The following is a 16038-nucleotide window of genomic DNA, read 5'->3' on the forward strand; positions in this document are numbered from 1 at the left end:
TTTCTTTTTTTCTAAACGAGGCTTTTCTCTATCTGCTGATTTTTTTTAAAGCAGGGCCTTGCTTATCTTTCTTTTCCTTTAATTTGGGGACATGTGAGTCATTGAATAGTATAATGTCCAAGCCTTCACATTCCCATGGTCTGATATTTCACCAAATCATGGCTTGAGCACATCTATGTGGGGAAGAATGAGTCATAACAAAAGCCTGAATTAGCCTTCAAATTCTCTAGTGCAAGAAAAAGTACAACCGTGTATTATTTGTCAGCCTTATGAGGAGAATAAAGAATTATCACAACAACCAAGTCTTTAAAACAATCTGAAAAGAGTCTGTGAGATAGATGTATCACCTAAAACATTACTGAAAACAACTCCTCAGCAGTTACATACACAAATCACAAAAAAACTCTTTGACAAACAATGCAAGCAAGTTGCCTGCAGTTTAACCCAGCAAGATACCACGACCTGGATGACTGAGAACCTTCACAGACACAATGCAAGGAAGTACTCAGACTTGATGAGTCTGAACATCTGTCCATCTTCATCCATTTATATCAATCTATCCATTTGGCTGTTTGTCTGGAACTGTAACAGGAAGACAAGACACAGTGCACTTAAATCATAAGTCAATTAGACTGAAGCATTCCTGCAGAGTTGCTATTTGAGCGCTAGTCCTCATTTGATTTGTGAATCGTAATACGGAGCAACACGTTGCTTACTAGGAGATTCTGAAGTGAAACAAAATGACAGCTGAGGAAACAAGCTTCAAGCTTCAAACTCTGAACAGTTTGTCCCCTTAAAAAATGTTTTGTTGAGATGCTTTGTTCTTGATCCTTCATAAACATCGTGCTATATTTTGTGTTTTTAATGCATTTAAAAAAGATGCAGTCAGATTGGAGCTAATATGGTGTTTGTTTTGCCCTGACCGTTGGTGCACTCTGTCACCTTACAGCAAGAAGGTTTTTGGGTTTGAATGGTCCTCCTCTCACAGACATGAAACATACAGTCAAATTAACACGAGACTCTACATTGCCCAAAGGTGTGAAGCCCCTGTACAGCCCTGTGATTGACCAGGGACCTTCCTGCTATGGGGCAACGGGGCTAACCACCACATCACCGTGGCACCCTGGTAAGGGTTTCACATAAGACAAAGCAGACAAGGTCATTCACAAATTTCCACTACGCCTCATTCAAATGCTTACAGTTTTCGTTTTTCAGGGGACCACACCCCACCAACACCTCGACTTAAACAAATATGATAAATATATGTGAATTTCAGGATGCTGTTAGGGCACAGACATTCATTTTAGGGCCATATGCCAGAGTTCTTTCTTCCTGGTTACACACGACAACACAATATGAGTCAGAAGGGTTATTTGTCTAGATTTGTCATATTACTATTTGTGCATCACTTAGGTGTTTCTCCATTAATAATGTTAAGTCCCACTGTCATTTCGAAATATTTCAAAAGAAAGGCAACAACAAATGGTGGATTTGATCGGGTCAAAGAACAGGACTCTGTCACCTCTGTAACTCTAATAGTGAAAACCAAACAGACAACCACATATAGGCTACCTGCCATCATAATGATGTCACATTGCCATGACAACAGTGTGCGTGATTCCATAGTGTCCAGTTATTTCCATGGTAACTGCCTCCGAATGAAATGAGGGCTTAATTAGAAGACACAGAGACAATGTTATGTCCACTTGAACACGGATGGGTGTGGCTCTCATCCTCGGAGAAGAGGATGCTCACATCCACACATAGAAACAAATGTCTCCACCACAGCACGACTACAACAGAGACAGACGTCTGAGCGCCTCTGCCATCTTTCACCCACAATTAACAACAGGCGCGATCTAATTCATACGAAACACATTCAGTCCATCAACCTGTGGCTCGTCTGATGGGGCAGAATAACAGCACGATCCCCCAGTGACACGGCAAACTGGTCACGATTTCCCTCCGAGAGGCTGTTGATCCGCGTGTTTTTGTGGTTCTCGTGATGAGCGCGAGCAGACACGCCCTCGTGCTGTGATCGATTACCGATAAATGACAAATAGTGATTCTGTCTGCTGCCATATCACACACACAAACACACACACACACACACACACACACACATCGGTTGACGTGAAAAAGGAAGAAATTAACTTTGGGTCAAAAGGAACGATTTTTGAAAGCTGAGAATTCTATATTAAATAATAATGATAATGATCATAACAAAGATGTCACGTCTATATTGAACAAGGTCATATCAAGAAATATACCTCAAATAAAACAAATTTTAAAAATACTTGCTCGTCAACTCACCTCTTGATACTCCAGCTGGTGAACACACTGATTTCAACCCACAGAAACAATCAGCTTGTCTCAGATGTTCTCATCTGTCAATATGTGCACAGTGTTCTCATGTACTTGTCCTGAAAAAAACGATGCGATGGGCAATGATGCGACTAGAGGATCAACTGCTACCTCCAAGCTTAAACCCCCCCCTCTCTCTTCCACTCTCTCTCTCTCTCTCATACACACACACACACAGACAATGCTGCCAGCTTCACAGTGACGATGAGGACAAATTAGTTTTATTTATTGTAATATTGTATTAATATTGCAATGATCCAGTGATGCACTCATCTGGCAATAGAAAATTATTTTTGGTCGACATGGCCAAAGCACATACATACCACAAATAGAAATCAAATGTTGAAAGAAAATTCACAGTGTATGTAACATCAGAGGTTTACGTGCACAGGCAACTCAATCAATGTGTCACAGTTCCTTCAACACAAACACACACTAAAGTGTCCTTTATTCCAATCGGTCACCAAAGAAAGGATGTGTCCCAAGAGGGAGACAGTCATAGATTATTTTAAGGAGCTTTGCTCTTAAATCCATTAAGAATATAAAAGAAATCAGAGTACAGTGAACTGAGTCGTATTGGCACAGACCACGTGCAGAAGGACCAGCCATCTTAAAAGTTTGATTTACATGAAGGTAAACATACGTACACTGTGTGACAATACGAGACAGGGGAAGAAAAGCAAGTGCATCAGATATCAATGATCGTCAGGTTGTGCGCACACACACACTGCTGCACATGTGCGTGAATACAAAATATGTGGGGGAAAAAGGGAAAGAAATTTGGCATTTTGTCATGCTGCTTCATCCAAACACACCATTTTATCCATCTGCAGTGTCTCTTCATTAACCCATTGGTCTGTATATATATATATATCCATCCATCTTTCTAAGAAAGCTTCATGTAGTGCAGAGTTCACTGGGCACCGCCAGCAGAGGACAAAGTGTCATCACGGCCGCTCTCGCTGTGGGAGATACAGAGACAGTTATACCTGTGGCACAAATCTAAACGCATCCTAACCACTGTCGGTCTAAACAAATGGACTCTCACCAGCATATTGCTGTAAATCCAGGGCAGAACACTGCTGACTTTGGTGTAAACGCCTGGCTTGTTTTTTTCACCACAGCCAGCTCCCCAGCTGGTGATTCCCACCAGGTACCAACGTTTGTCTCCCTCACAAACCAAAGGCCCACCGCTGTCACCCTGGAGGTTTCCATCCAGAGAGAGAACCGGGATGACGGTACATGCAAAGGGTTAAACGTTGTTTGGATGGAATCAGGTCAGTGCAGCTGGTCTCACCTGACAGGAGTCTTTGCCTCCACGCAGGTCTCCAGCACATAGCATGTTCTTTGTCACAGCCCCGCCATACACGCTGCGACTGTTACACACTTTGGGGTTAATGAGGCCTACATTGACCTCCATCAGATTTCTGGACACTTTTCCTGAAAAAAAATGTAAGCACGCTTTTTTTTTAGTTTTGTAAGTGTATTCATCGCCAGCGTCCTCTAAAATCCCCTTCAACTGATCTGGGGGTTTCAGGGTTGAGCACAACAAAAACAAAAGCACTTGATCGTTACCTCCTCGGTATCTATCAACACAATGGAACTTTGACACTAGCTATTGGCCACCCAAAGGATATGTTTTGTTTTTGCCTTGCTGTTGAAACAATGGAACAAAATGAAGACTGTGGAGGTATTCCAACCTGTTTCATGTACATGTACTGTAAATCACCGCTCCAACCTGTTTCACGTACATGTAAGTCCCCATTCCAACCTTTATTACTTTCCAACTGTTCCACTGTGTGACCGTCTCTTTGCTCGGAATATGTTTGTCTGACAGGTCTGACATGTCTATGTATGTGGTATGTGACCTATTTGTATGGGAGATTCAATCCAAAAAATGAATTCACCTCTACTTGGTCCGTCGCAGATGTCCTAAAACGTGCATGCATACTGTGATCTACCATGTCTTGGGTCATTTTTGACTGCTCCTCAACGGTGTTGTTGCTCACCTGTTCCTGCCTCAGTGGTTCCAAAGCCTGATGTCCAACATTTGGTGCCATCGGGAAATGGCTGTGCATAGAGTGGCAGACACGCGGGATGAACTTTATCTAGATAACAACAACAACAACAAGACCTAAAAATGACAACGTGTTGAAAACTAAATGTCCGTTGGTTCGTTCGTTCAGCTCCAGTTTGCCCCGGTTACAAGTCGTGGTCACGCTGGAGCTGATCCCAGCTGTCAATGGGTAAACGTCAGGGTTTACCCTGGACGAGTCGGCAGCTCATCACAGGACCACATGAAGAAAAGACAACCATTCACACACACAGTGACCGAAGAGAACAGAACAGAAAGATCCCAGGCCAGGAATCCAATCAGATAACTCAGTGTAACGTTCCTACCACTGAATGAGAGTCTAGTTGTAAGTTTGAGCAGGGCGACATCCAGGTCATTAGTCTTGCTGTTGTAGTTTTCATGCAGGATGATCTTCTCAACCTGGTAGGGCTCAGGTAGCTTGTCCAGAGATAACGCTCCGCCATAGACACGCCAGTTCCCCACAGAGAGCGCCTGGGCGCTGCCACTGCAGCACAGAATGAGGCTTTACAATCAAAACGACACTTTCTGTGTATTGCAATTCTGAAATGTGTCGTAATTTACGACGACTGCGCCACAAAACGAAAAACACTGAGATGACATTTACCTCGGGAAACAGTGGGCAGCAGTAACCACAAAATCAGGGGAGATCAGGACTCCTCCGCAGACGTGGGATCCTTTGTAGTGGAGTGACAACTGCCAAGGCCACTGACCAGCCTTGGCTATGCTGCCTCCTATGATCCGGGATGTGGACTGCTGACGGCCGCAATCTGTGCACAGGAAACACTGTAAAATCTAGAGGAACGTGAAAACAATACTGCTTCTAAACAAGTAAGTAGACTCTAGTGATACATTTTGTTTTCACAGTATATATTTGCCCTCTAGGCTCAGGTGTACTCACATCAAACTAGGGAATGTGTCAGTTTTATGAGACAGCAGTCAGACAGACAAGTATAGCAGGTGTAGCAGAAGACAGAGAACAGCTCTGACAATTTAGGTGAAGCCCTGATTGAAGTTGTGCTATGCATGTGTGCTAAAATAATATTCAGATTTATAATAGAATATGATTGAGAGAGTTACACCGTGACTTGTAACCAGAGGAGGAATGAATGAGAGAGTTGCATTTAGATTAGGATAAGCCTCCCGTGAATCAATATTTGTCAATATACAAACAAGAACAAAAATCTTTCTCTCTCCCTCTCTCCCTGTGTGTGTGTGTGTGTGTGTGTGTGTGTGTGTGTGTGTGTGTGTGTGTGTTTGTGGCACATGCAGGAACAGATGGTGTCTCCTTACCCACACACTGCAAGGAGATAATATCCTGGTTTGGACAGGAAGAACTGCAAAACGCCATAAACAGAGCAACACGTTATCCATGTTGAGTGGCACATTTCCACTGCTAATCGTGTTCTAAACACACAAACACGTCTGATACACAGAAGTACGTGTCATTCTACACTCAAGTGCTGCAAACGCCCCACGTCCTCCCCATGTGATGTGAACCGTTTCAACGATCACAATCTGCAGCTGAAAATCGATGTTGCCTGAGCCGCATTCTTTCAGGTAAAAACTGTGCATCAGGTTGAACGAGCCCAATTCATTTATGGGAATGATGGTACTCCTCAGACATCAGTGTCTAGTCTCTCTCAGTCAAGATTTGGTTAGACTTTGAACGAATGGAAGGAGCACAGCACTAGACAAACAATGACTATTGATTAGATACTTTATTTGTGTGTCAATTTGCATGTCAGAGGAGAAGGTTTTACACTGTTCAAAGGACATTTACCTGACTTTGACCTGACCCTGGATAGGCAAAGATGATTTGTTGGTCAATTCCAGAGTAGTCGAGTCCTGGGCATTCAGTTTTTTGCTGACATAGCCCCTGTAGATGAAGAATAAGACTCATCAGAAAGCAGAAGAGATAACTAATCCTTTTTGTTGTCTGAGGGGATGTGGAAACAAATTCTGGTTGTTTCACACTAAGGCACCCCAGAGGAACCAGAGGAGAATCAATTCCAGCCTTAACACACAGCAGCAGGTGAGGACAAATTAGAGGGATCTCAGCAGGTGATTTACAGGATGGAGATTGAAGCCCACGAGTTGTTTAGCTGACACTGAAATGGCCTCCGCTGAAATCACTTCACGACGAGGGCTGAGCGTGTTCTGAAAATAAATGTCCTCATGCTGTGAAAATGATTTTAAAGAAGCACATAAGAGAGGAAGATATTCATTACTTTCTGAAACCCAGCTGTGAACATGTCTTGTCGGCAAAGTTGTTGTCCCAGCCACTGTAGCAGACTGGAAGGAAGCGGCCATCTTCAGATGTCCTGACCAGCAGACTATTGCCACTTCCAAATCTCACTGGGGAAATGTGAAATAAGGAGCCATTTTTCTCTGTTCAGTCAAACATTTGCTATATTTCCACATATCATAAATGAATGCTGCTGGAAATGTGAATTTCTCTTGGAGACGAATAGTCTCCAAGATACAGATACAGATAGAAGTATCTATCTGTCTACCTGCCTCTCTTACCGGTAGCACGCAAACTCAAGCAGCTGTGTACTTTCTTTCTTATTCTGTCATACATCATAAGCAATTTAAGTGAACCGTTTCGAAACTGTTTTATTGTTGAAGTATTATTACAGAATATCTTATTGTATTGTTGAATATCTTGTGTGTCTACTTACCACATTCTGCTTCGTCGGAGCCCAGTTGGCAGTCCTTAATGCCATCACATACCACAGTGGTGTTGGGGCAAACGTCATTTATCTGCGTAGGCAGATTTTCATTTTGGTAGCCGTCATCCTTATCAGTGTAGATGATCACTGCCGTTGCCACCCTGGTACCATAATGCACTAGCAACGGGATGAAGGAGCGAGAATGACTGGCAGGGAACCATGTTTATCATCCTTCAAACTATAACATATCGTCAGTCTCAAAGCATAATTACTTAAAGTCCTGTTTCGTGAAATTGTGATATCTGCCCGACTCTAACTCTACTCCATTGTCTATATCCTCTGCCAATCAAAGCTCTTGTTACATTCCACAGTCACTATCTGCCTCAGTCATTTATTTGAGACTAAAATATGACTTGGGCCACATGCAACTCAAATATCAATAAAAATCGAATGATTATATTTCAATCATTATGTATTAAGTTTATCATTATGTATCATTTACATACTAAAAGACCACACAAAGCAGCATACTACAAATATTTTAAGTTTCTTATCATCACTCAATAATACAGGATATAAAGGATATAAAGATATAAATGTTCTCAATTTCAAACCCTGTTTTTTTTTTTTTACAACTTTTAGATCTCCCAGCATGGTACCAACCACAATTCCTACAGAGCACAGGGACTATGTCACCAGGCCACTTTGTATGCTGAAACTGTAGTTTAGTAAGCAAAATATATACCAGCAAATGAATATTCATAGATACGACTGATCTGTATGAGCAAAACACAATCTACCTCCAAGCCAGATGGCTATCCCCAGCAGAGCGAGCACCAGGATGACTCCCCCTGACCCTCCGTAACACTGGGCATTACTGTCACAGCACGCAGTTTTCTTCCTCTTACTGCTGGTGGCTGGATAGTAAAGAATCACAGACACATTCAATATATTTTTCCCAACTTGGGTGCTGTGGAAAACTTGCTGCAGCTACTAACATTTGCCTGAATGTGAGACATCGGGAGATGACACAGGTGGGGCACATTGGGCGATGTAATGCGGCTTGGAGTGGGGTTTTAGCCCTGGGCCCATGCCGTACACCTCCTCCTCATAGGACATGAGGGGGAGAGGTGTCGGCACTTCAGTGGAGTGGTAGGGAGGAGGGGGCTCGTTCTGTGAGAGAAAAGGCAGATTAGGAGGTTGTCACATGTCACATTTTATGTTATCTCGTGCCTGTGGAAAAACCAGCCTTCAGTTAATAACATCTGCTGACAGACAACAGACAAACAGGCAAATCTGTCGCATGCCTGTGTCATCCATTGTTCATGCAATCCTAACGCTGTTATCATGCCTGTGTTTAAGTCCACACCCAGGTAACAATCTTATACACAAAGACATCTGATGTTTCCTGGCATGCAGGTCTAACATTTCTCTAACATCTATCATTTTTTTATTCTTGCTATCTCCACTGATTCACAGGTTCCACTGCCTCGTTCCTCAGATAAATGAAGAGTGTTAACCCAATGACAGCACACAGGTTAGTCAGTCTCACCCTGGGTTGAGCTTTAACGTAGCATTTCCTTCTCTGTCGACACATCAGCTTGTCTGACACAATGACTTTAGGTACAACAAACAGGGATGTTGGCAGTGAAAACACATGATGTGAGAAGTGAATGAGAATCAGTGTTTACTTGAATAATTTGCTCGCCTTTAAATCAAGAGTGAAACTACTAAAAACTAAAAACTGCCCTACCCTTCCCGGTCCCTACGTGATATGTGGAGTGACGTTTGAGAGGAGGAAATCAGCTGAGCAAATGTTCATGAACGCAGAATAAAATGTCGGTAAACCTGTTTGAGCTCTGTTAACGACATCACTTGTTTGTAGTGTTACCGAAAGTGCTACTGCATGAGAAAAATATTTGTCACGAGTCATTGTTTTCTGTCAAAGATTTCCTATGAATGCATGGACAAACAGACACACACACTCACTGTAGTAAAGTCAGGATGTGATTAGTGAGTTTTCTCATGTGTCTGCATCGACATTCGTCAATTTCAGTGGAAACGCTTGCATGCGACACCTTTCACCAAGACACCTTTCAGAGACCAAATCAGTGTGTCAGCAGGACAAAAAAATATATTATTTCCAGTGGCCGACATTGACAGATTTACCATCACTTTAGCTTTTCCTTCATGGACAGGGAAAAAAATACTTTTGTTGGAAAAAGAAAAAAACTTCCTCTGTGGAGAAGACTGCTGGTCGCTGACCTAACAAAGGTGTTTCGTAAGGCTTTTTCTATGGCCTGCTGCTCATCTTTCAATGTTTGCCTACAGGCAGTTTACAATACATTTAATTGATGTTACATGGCTGAAAAAGAGTAGGCTCATCATATTTCACAGCAAAGTTTACATGGATCATCTTGCATCTGCCTTGTCATGGAAAATTACTGCACAATTATATGAGGATGGGCTCAAATGAGACTTGAAAGTATTTCCCCCATACAAACAATAGCAATGTAAATTCACACAGATATGTGATTTGTCTGTTCACACACTGTTACAACTACATTTATCTGTAACAAAAAGTGGCCAAAGCTTCCTCTCAAACCAAAACCATACCTAGAGTTCAGACATTCCTGAATATTTAACATACATTGTGATTTGAAAACCCTGGGAAATAACTTTGTCATCATTAACGTGGAAAAACATTCTCAAAATCAGGAGGACCGAGAAATAAAAGATGTTTGTTGGTATGTGCTCAGATTGTTTTGGAGTTAAACATGAACAACCCCATTCAATGACCCCACACACAGAGAGGAAACACTGCATCATTAACAGTCTAATTAGTCTTTATAAAAATGAAGAAAAAGAGGAGGGCGCATGTCTAGCAACACACTAAAAAGAACAAGAAAATACAGTATTACTAAGAAAGCGAGAGAAATAGAAATCATATAAAAATGACATAAAATAAAATAAAACATACCGGGTCATGCTTCTCCATTGAGATCACTAGTAGTACTAAAGATAACACAAAGACGAGTGTGGAGGTGAAAGCCTATGGGTGGAGTTTTTTCCAGGTAGTTTTGAGAACCTGTGTGCCCAGCAGGAAACACCTCCCCTGTCCCATTTCTTCCTGCTCGCCTTAGTGTGTTTGCAACTGACCTTCATCCAGCTATTCAGAGGTAAGTCTGTCTGCCCCCCTCCCACCCATCCATTCCTCTCTCAGTCCCTCATTCTTCTCCCCCATACAGACGGGAGGGCCCATGTGCACCAGTTTACCACCTGTCCGACCTGTTTCACAGCAGGAAGGCCCATTCATCCATCAGAGGTGACTGATGAGTTCCCGCTCACTTACAAAAGTGCTTAACCTTCCAAAACAATACATGTTACAATGAAATATATCACGTATCATTATAATGGCAATATACATGCAAAACACTTGTTGAGGTCCTTTAAGTCAGCTTCCTTCAGGCATTTTTTTTTAAATCCAAAAATGTTCAATTTTCTAAATTGAAAATTTGGAACTTCAACGCAAGCAGAATGAGAATTAGTAAAAGCTTAAAAAAAGGTTTTAGTTTTAGAAAAAAATGATTTAGTTGTAGTAAGGTGAGAGGCAGGGTTATTATAAATGTTTGTTTGGTCCGTGGTATTGTTTACAGAAAGTGTGTGTGTGATGACTCACCCTCACCTGGCTCTCTGCGTTTTTCTTGTGGCTTTCCATTGTTTCTGTGTAGGAGGAGATCCGGGGGGCAGAGATGCCTCCGTTGAAGTCTCTAGGTCACAAGACCAGGCAGCTATCGAAGAAATTGTAGTTTTCTTCATGGAAATGATGGAAATGAATGGAGGTTTAAACCCAAATATTACTGAAAAATAGGATTACACATTAAAGCACAAACCCAAGGGCCATATATGCAGGTTGGTCAGATGTACAATTACACAATTGTTTGAGTCCCTCGCTCGCACGATCTAGAAGCTACTGAGGAAATTGTAGTTCACTCCATAGAAATGAATGGGAGTTTAAACCCAGATATTAGTGAAATACTAAAAAAACATTGAAATTATGCCGGCCTTGATCACAACACAGAGGAGGTTCTTGTAACTGGTGACTTCAACAGCAAACACTAACACCAAACACACTACTTTTGCTTTGTTGTGAACCAAGAGTAGAGTAGACACCTTCTCCGTTCGTTTCATGATTGTTGAAAAATCACGATACATCTCTAGGAAAACACGCTCCATGCATGGGTATGTAGACGGAAGGAAAAAGGAAGTGACATAAACACGATGGGAATTAAATGAAACGTAAAGAAAACTCCAATCTGGTCTTCCAAAAAATATCAAGGATTTTTTTTTTAAAAAAGCATAATGATAAAAAACGCAATTTTGCTTGAAGTGTGGAAATAGATAAACTAATTAAGAAAAAACATATAGGACATACGTGGGAAAAGTAGGAAAAGTATGTGTATGTTGCCACCTTGTGGAATTTTGAGGTACAAACAACAATGGTGACTGCGAACACGCAAACACTCAATCAAGGGTCGTAGTTGTCTCATGCGGTTGGGATTTTACCAACACAATTACACTCGGTATAATTTGCTCTGGATTTGATTTATTTTATTTATAGAGTAACGGGGGATCGATATAAATGCATGCCACACTTTAGGAATTTAGGAATGGCTCTTATTTTTCTTTATTTGTAATACATGTTGGTTACATGAATCAATTCCTTCCACTTCACAATCACATATGCACTACTTTGACATTATTTACAGTCTGCTCAGTCTTATGTAACATATTAAAACAAGAGACGTGGACTATATAGCACTTCTAGGAATAAAAGATGTAGCAACAATGAAGTCAGTGAGCTGACAATATGTAGATTTAATTTTTTTAAAATGGTCCTATAGATGTTATAGTGATAGATTCGTGCACTGAGGACTTCTGAATGAAGACACCGAACGACTTCCAGAGTTGTCTCAAAGAAGATTTACACTGGAAACTTCTGTGGCGTTTCTGATCAAATTCCCGACGCGAGCTCCATTCAGCAGCAGAGCGAGAACGCCCAACGAGTACCGCGAGACAATGAGTTAGCGCGAGAGTCACGAGACGGCGCGTACAAACAACAAAAAAGAAGAAACAAACATTTCATGATCGATGCACTTCAAACAAGCCTGTAGATGTTAATGTATTATTCTTTTAAGACTTCATTATTGAGGTATAAAATGTGATACTGCGCTTCTCCACTTCTAGCTAAATCTTTCCTCGTCCATGTCTCGTGTCGTCTGACTTCCGCCGTACCCGTGGCTCTCCTACTACACACATTGTGACGTTGTGGTGTTTATTGTGAAAAATCCATTGCTCTTATTTTGAAAATAGACCGGATTCGCTGAGTTGTATTATGTGTCGTTTCCGGTCAACAGATCTGCTCTGTGTCTTCTCTCCGCAACCGCTTCGAGGGTTCCCCAGCACAGAGCCGGCTTTCCTGATAAGTGTATTCAGATAAATATGATCAATGGCAGTATGAGGCGAAAGAATTCCGTTTTCAGGCTCCATGATCTGCAGCTCGTTCAAAGGGGCGGGGCGACGCCGAGTCCCACATGCGCAGATCCCGGAAACGGTTTCTAGTGGTTCATCTCGCTCTTGAACCATCTCTGGCAGGCAGCCATGGAAACCAGTCTCCAATCGTCAAATACAGCGACACAGGATAAGCACTGACCAAGGATTCGGCAAAGGTATGAGCCTATAAAAAAAGAGGAGTTACGTGTATTTGACCAAGAAAAGCATGTCGACGTTTTCAGTTTTTTTCCTCCATATTTGCTCATTTCCTCCAACAGGGGGCGAAGCGAGCGGAGAAAAGCTGGAAAAGAAGATCCAGAGGTCTGAGTCAGCAGCAGCAGAAGCCCCAAACTGTTTCTCCCCTTCTCTCTGAACTTCCGTGGAGCTCTGCTCACTGTAAAATGTCGACTTCACCATGAGTTCAACCCGCAGTAAGTGACGTATCTTAGGACCACATCGAGAGAAACACCGAGGAGAAGCAGCAGCAGCAGCAGCACTGAACAAACCATCTCCAAGGTAAACTATCATCTCCATGACTCAACATGCTGCTAATGAAAAATGGATGTGGGTAACGTTCGTTCCACTAGCTAACAGTCCGTTTTCTCCTCTGTGGCGTTCAGCAGACACACAAACTGGGTTCGACCGTCTGCTGGCGAACAGTGGGTCTTCTTCTTAATTAGCTGACGTGATAAACAATAGGATTAAAACAGATTCATGGCTGGTGGGGGTTGGAATGAAGTATTTTACACAGATACACACAGAGAGAAAACGTGTGGGAACCTGGTATGTTACATTGGTCTATGAACACAGTAATAACACATTTCCAGGCTCCTTTCGTTTTCCCAACATCCCAGTAGTTCCCCAGTAGTTTGAGCTCTTCAGTTTTCAACCACCTATTTCAACACACTTCATTCACATTCACATTCGTGAAACACAGCCACTCATTATTTACTATAATTGGTAATATTCTCTTTAACACAGTTTTAGTTCTTCATCTATGAAATAGTCAGCCTAAAAAGAAAAAAACTAAATAAAATTGCCTCAAATTTAACGACATTGCGAGTTAGTCAGATATCACAGTTTGACCAAAATATAACTTGACGGTATGAAGTGTTATGATTTGATACCTATTTCTGTCAGCAAAAAGAAAATGATGACCAGCCATGATGATTTCAGACTGAAACAGTTGTCTCTCCATCTGTCTCTGCTCAGCAGAGCACACGCTCCTCTGCTAAACCTGGAGGCTTAATGTCCGTCCGAGTTTCAGGCATGAGTGTTCTTCCTCCCGTTCGAAAGGACCGCATCATCACACAGCTCCCTCAGGTAAGACCCTCGCTGAGAAACCTCACCTGAGAGAGGCTGTATCAGTAAAGTTTCATCCTGTCTCATAGTGTTTCAGGAATGAGGCAGCGCTCCACACGAGGGACGATTTCAACGGGAAGGTGAAGACGGCCTGTCAGCAGCAGCGCACTGGCACAGTCGGGGTGAGCACAGAGACCGGACCAGAGTTGTTGGTGCAGTTTGACATGTCTCGTGATGACATTTTCTTCTTTTAATCCGGAAAAAAAAATACAGTGGCAAAGTGTTTCTGAAGCTGTTTGTTCTTCTCAGCAGATTTAAAATCTCTAAAATCATTGTTGTGGGTGACTTGGCTGTGGGGAAAACCTGTCTGATAAACAGGTAAGAGACTGCTCTTAACACTTAAAAGACACGTGTGCCCATTTTTAAAGGGCTGTGGCTAAAACTGGTGAGGTGGGGGGTGATAGGTATGAACGTCACGAGGCTGATGCGCGTTGTGTAGTTGCCGATTAACTTGAGTCTGTTTGCTGTCAGATTCTGCAAGGATGCTTTTGACAAGAACTATAAAGCAACAATTGGAGTTGACTTTGAGATGGAGCGGTTTGAAGTTCTGGGCGTTCCTTTCAGCCTGCAGCTGTAAGTCTGAGCTCCTCCTGACTGAGTTTCAGATCCAAAGATGTGATTGTGATGCTCAGTCGTGTGTGGTCGTGTATTTGTGTGTGTGTGTGTTAAAGGTGGGACACTGCAGGCCAAGAGAGGTTCAAGTGCATTGCTTCTACGTACTACAGAGGCGCCCAAAGTGAGTGAACATGATTTTTAAGGTGGCAAAAAAAAAAAGAAATGGACTAAAACCTCTCGCACATGTCGAAGAGGAATTCTGTGATCTGCAGCTTAGCTGATGTGCGTTTCTTCTCATCCAGTTGTGATTATCGTGTTTGATGTCAATGACGTTGCCTCTCTGGGACACACAAGGTCAGCGGATATTCAAACAAAAATGTGGTTTTACAGTTGTGTGTGTGTCCTCACAGCAGCAGATAAAGTTGTCCCTGTGTGTGTCCACAGGCAGTGGCTCGAAGATGCACTGAAAGAGAACGACCCCACCGCTGTGCAGCTTTTCCTCGTTGGCACAAAGAAGGACCTGAGTGTCCGTCGTAAAGTGTTTGATCTTGACATTTCTGTGTCTTTACCGGACCCACCGTCAGAATGTGATTTGTTTGGTTTGACGCCAGCGGCACAAAGAGCAGGTCCGCTGGCTCAAACCGCAGGAATGTAGTTTGTCCTCCGTCACTGAACGAAGTTGCCGTTAACGAGAGTCGTAACCTGCTTCGGTGTAGTGATGGAGACGTGCTCCTGAATGCTGCTCGAGCTCCAGTTCCCTGCAGGTTCCTTGTGACTGACTCATGTTCAGAGCTTTTATTTTAGTAAAGTAGCTTGTTTGTATTACATCGCATATGTTTGATAAGATGCTGTATAACTCTGGATGAGAGGCGCCATGGTTATAATTGAATTAACAAAGTTTAATTGGGCTCATTTTTGTCTTCTACAGTCTCCCGCCCAGTACGCTCACATTGAACAAGATGCCATCAAAATAGCGCAGGAGATCAGCGCAGAGTACTGGGCGGTATCGTCCCTGACAGGTAAATGTTAAGATCCAAGTAAAGGGAATGATTTTTCCACCTTCTTATTGCTGATCTGTGTTTCTGCCATGCTGCAGGTGAAAATGTGCAGGAGTTTTTCTTCCGTGTTGCATCTTTGGCATTTGAGACCAACGTTCTCGCGGAGCTGGAGAAAAGTGGAACGAAGCAAATCGGAGAGGTTGTCAGTGAGTATCCAAACGTCTCAGGAATCGTTACCCCCATCACATGTGGCTCAAATAACAACCAGCTGCTGTGTTTCAGGGATTAACAGCAACTCCAATAATGTATACATGACGTCGAAGAAGAAACAACCTAGCTGCTGCCAGTAAGGAGTGGAGAAGTCAGAGGTACAAACTGAAACTCTGGATACTTGTTTGGAAAACCGCTACTGCCGCTCTCCAGCACATATTAGGGATGT

General features: G+C 42.6%; 2 protein-coding genes across 2 annotated transcripts; one reads left to right on the top strand and one right to left on the bottom strand.

Annotated features, from left to right (window-relative positions):
* Positions 1-1879: 1879 nt before the first annotated feature.
* On the bottom strand, positions 1880-10849 carry LOC144738883 (serine protease 33-like). The gene is made up of 10 exons (XM_078621877.1): positions 10811-10849; positions 8136-8304; positions 7932-8048; positions 7141-7308; positions 5064-5226; positions 4765-4937; positions 4374-4472; positions 3662-3804; positions 3413-3565; positions 1880-2032 (listed from the first exon to the last, which is right to left on the bottom strand). Exons 1-10 carry the CDS (start codon positions 10847-10849, stop codon positions 1880-1882), a joined length of 1377 nt encoding a protein of 458 aa, XP_078478003.1.
* A 3083-nt stretch (positions 10850-13932) lies between these two features.
* Positions 13933-15949, top strand: RAB34 (RAB34, member RAS oncogene family). The gene is made up of 10 exons (XM_078621878.1): positions 13933-14007; positions 14076-14168; positions 14279-14364; positions 14518-14619; positions 14718-14782; positions 14904-14955; positions 15046-15127; positions 15530-15620; positions 15698-15805; positions 15882-15949. Exons 1-10 carry the CDS (start codon positions 13933-13935, stop codon positions 15947-15949), a joined length of 822 nt encoding a protein of 273 aa, XP_078478004.1.
* The last annotated feature ends 89 nt before the right edge of the window (positions 15950-16038 follow it).

This window comes from Lampetra planeri, unplaced genomic scaffold (genome assembly GCF_965212315.1).
Source record: "Lampetra planeri unplaced genomic scaffold, kcLamPlan1.2.h2 scaffold_1207, whole genome shotgun sequence".
NCBI classification, from domain to species: domain Eukaryota; kingdom Metazoa; phylum Chordata; class Hyperoartia; order Petromyzontiformes; family Petromyzontidae; genus Lampetra; species Lampetra planeri.

Coding starts and splice junctions, on each gene's coding strand:
- LOC144738883 (XM_078621877.1), bottom strand. CDS start 10,849: ATGGAAAGCCACAAGAAAAACGCAGAGAGCCAGGTGAGG. Junction 8,305..10,810: donor ACGCAGAGAGCCAGGTGAGG/GTGAGTCATCAC, acceptor TTTCTCTCACAG/AACGAGCCCCCTCCTCCCTA. Junction 2,033..3,412: donor GGATTTACAGCAATATGCTG/GTGAGAGTCCAT, acceptor AATCGATCACAG/CACGAGGGCGTGTCTGCTCG.
- RAB34 (XM_078621878.1), top strand. CDS start 13,933: ATGTCCGTCCGAGTTTCAGGCATGAGTGTTCTTCCTCCCGTTCGAAAG. Junction 14,620..14,717: donor GTTCCTTTCAGCCTGCAGCT/GTAAGTCTGAGC, acceptor TGTGTGTTAAAG/GTGGGACACTGCAGGCCAAG. Junction 14,956..15,045: donor GCCTCTCTGGGACACACAAG/GTCAGCGGATAT, acceptor GTGTGTCCACAG/GCAGTGGCTCGAAGATGCAC.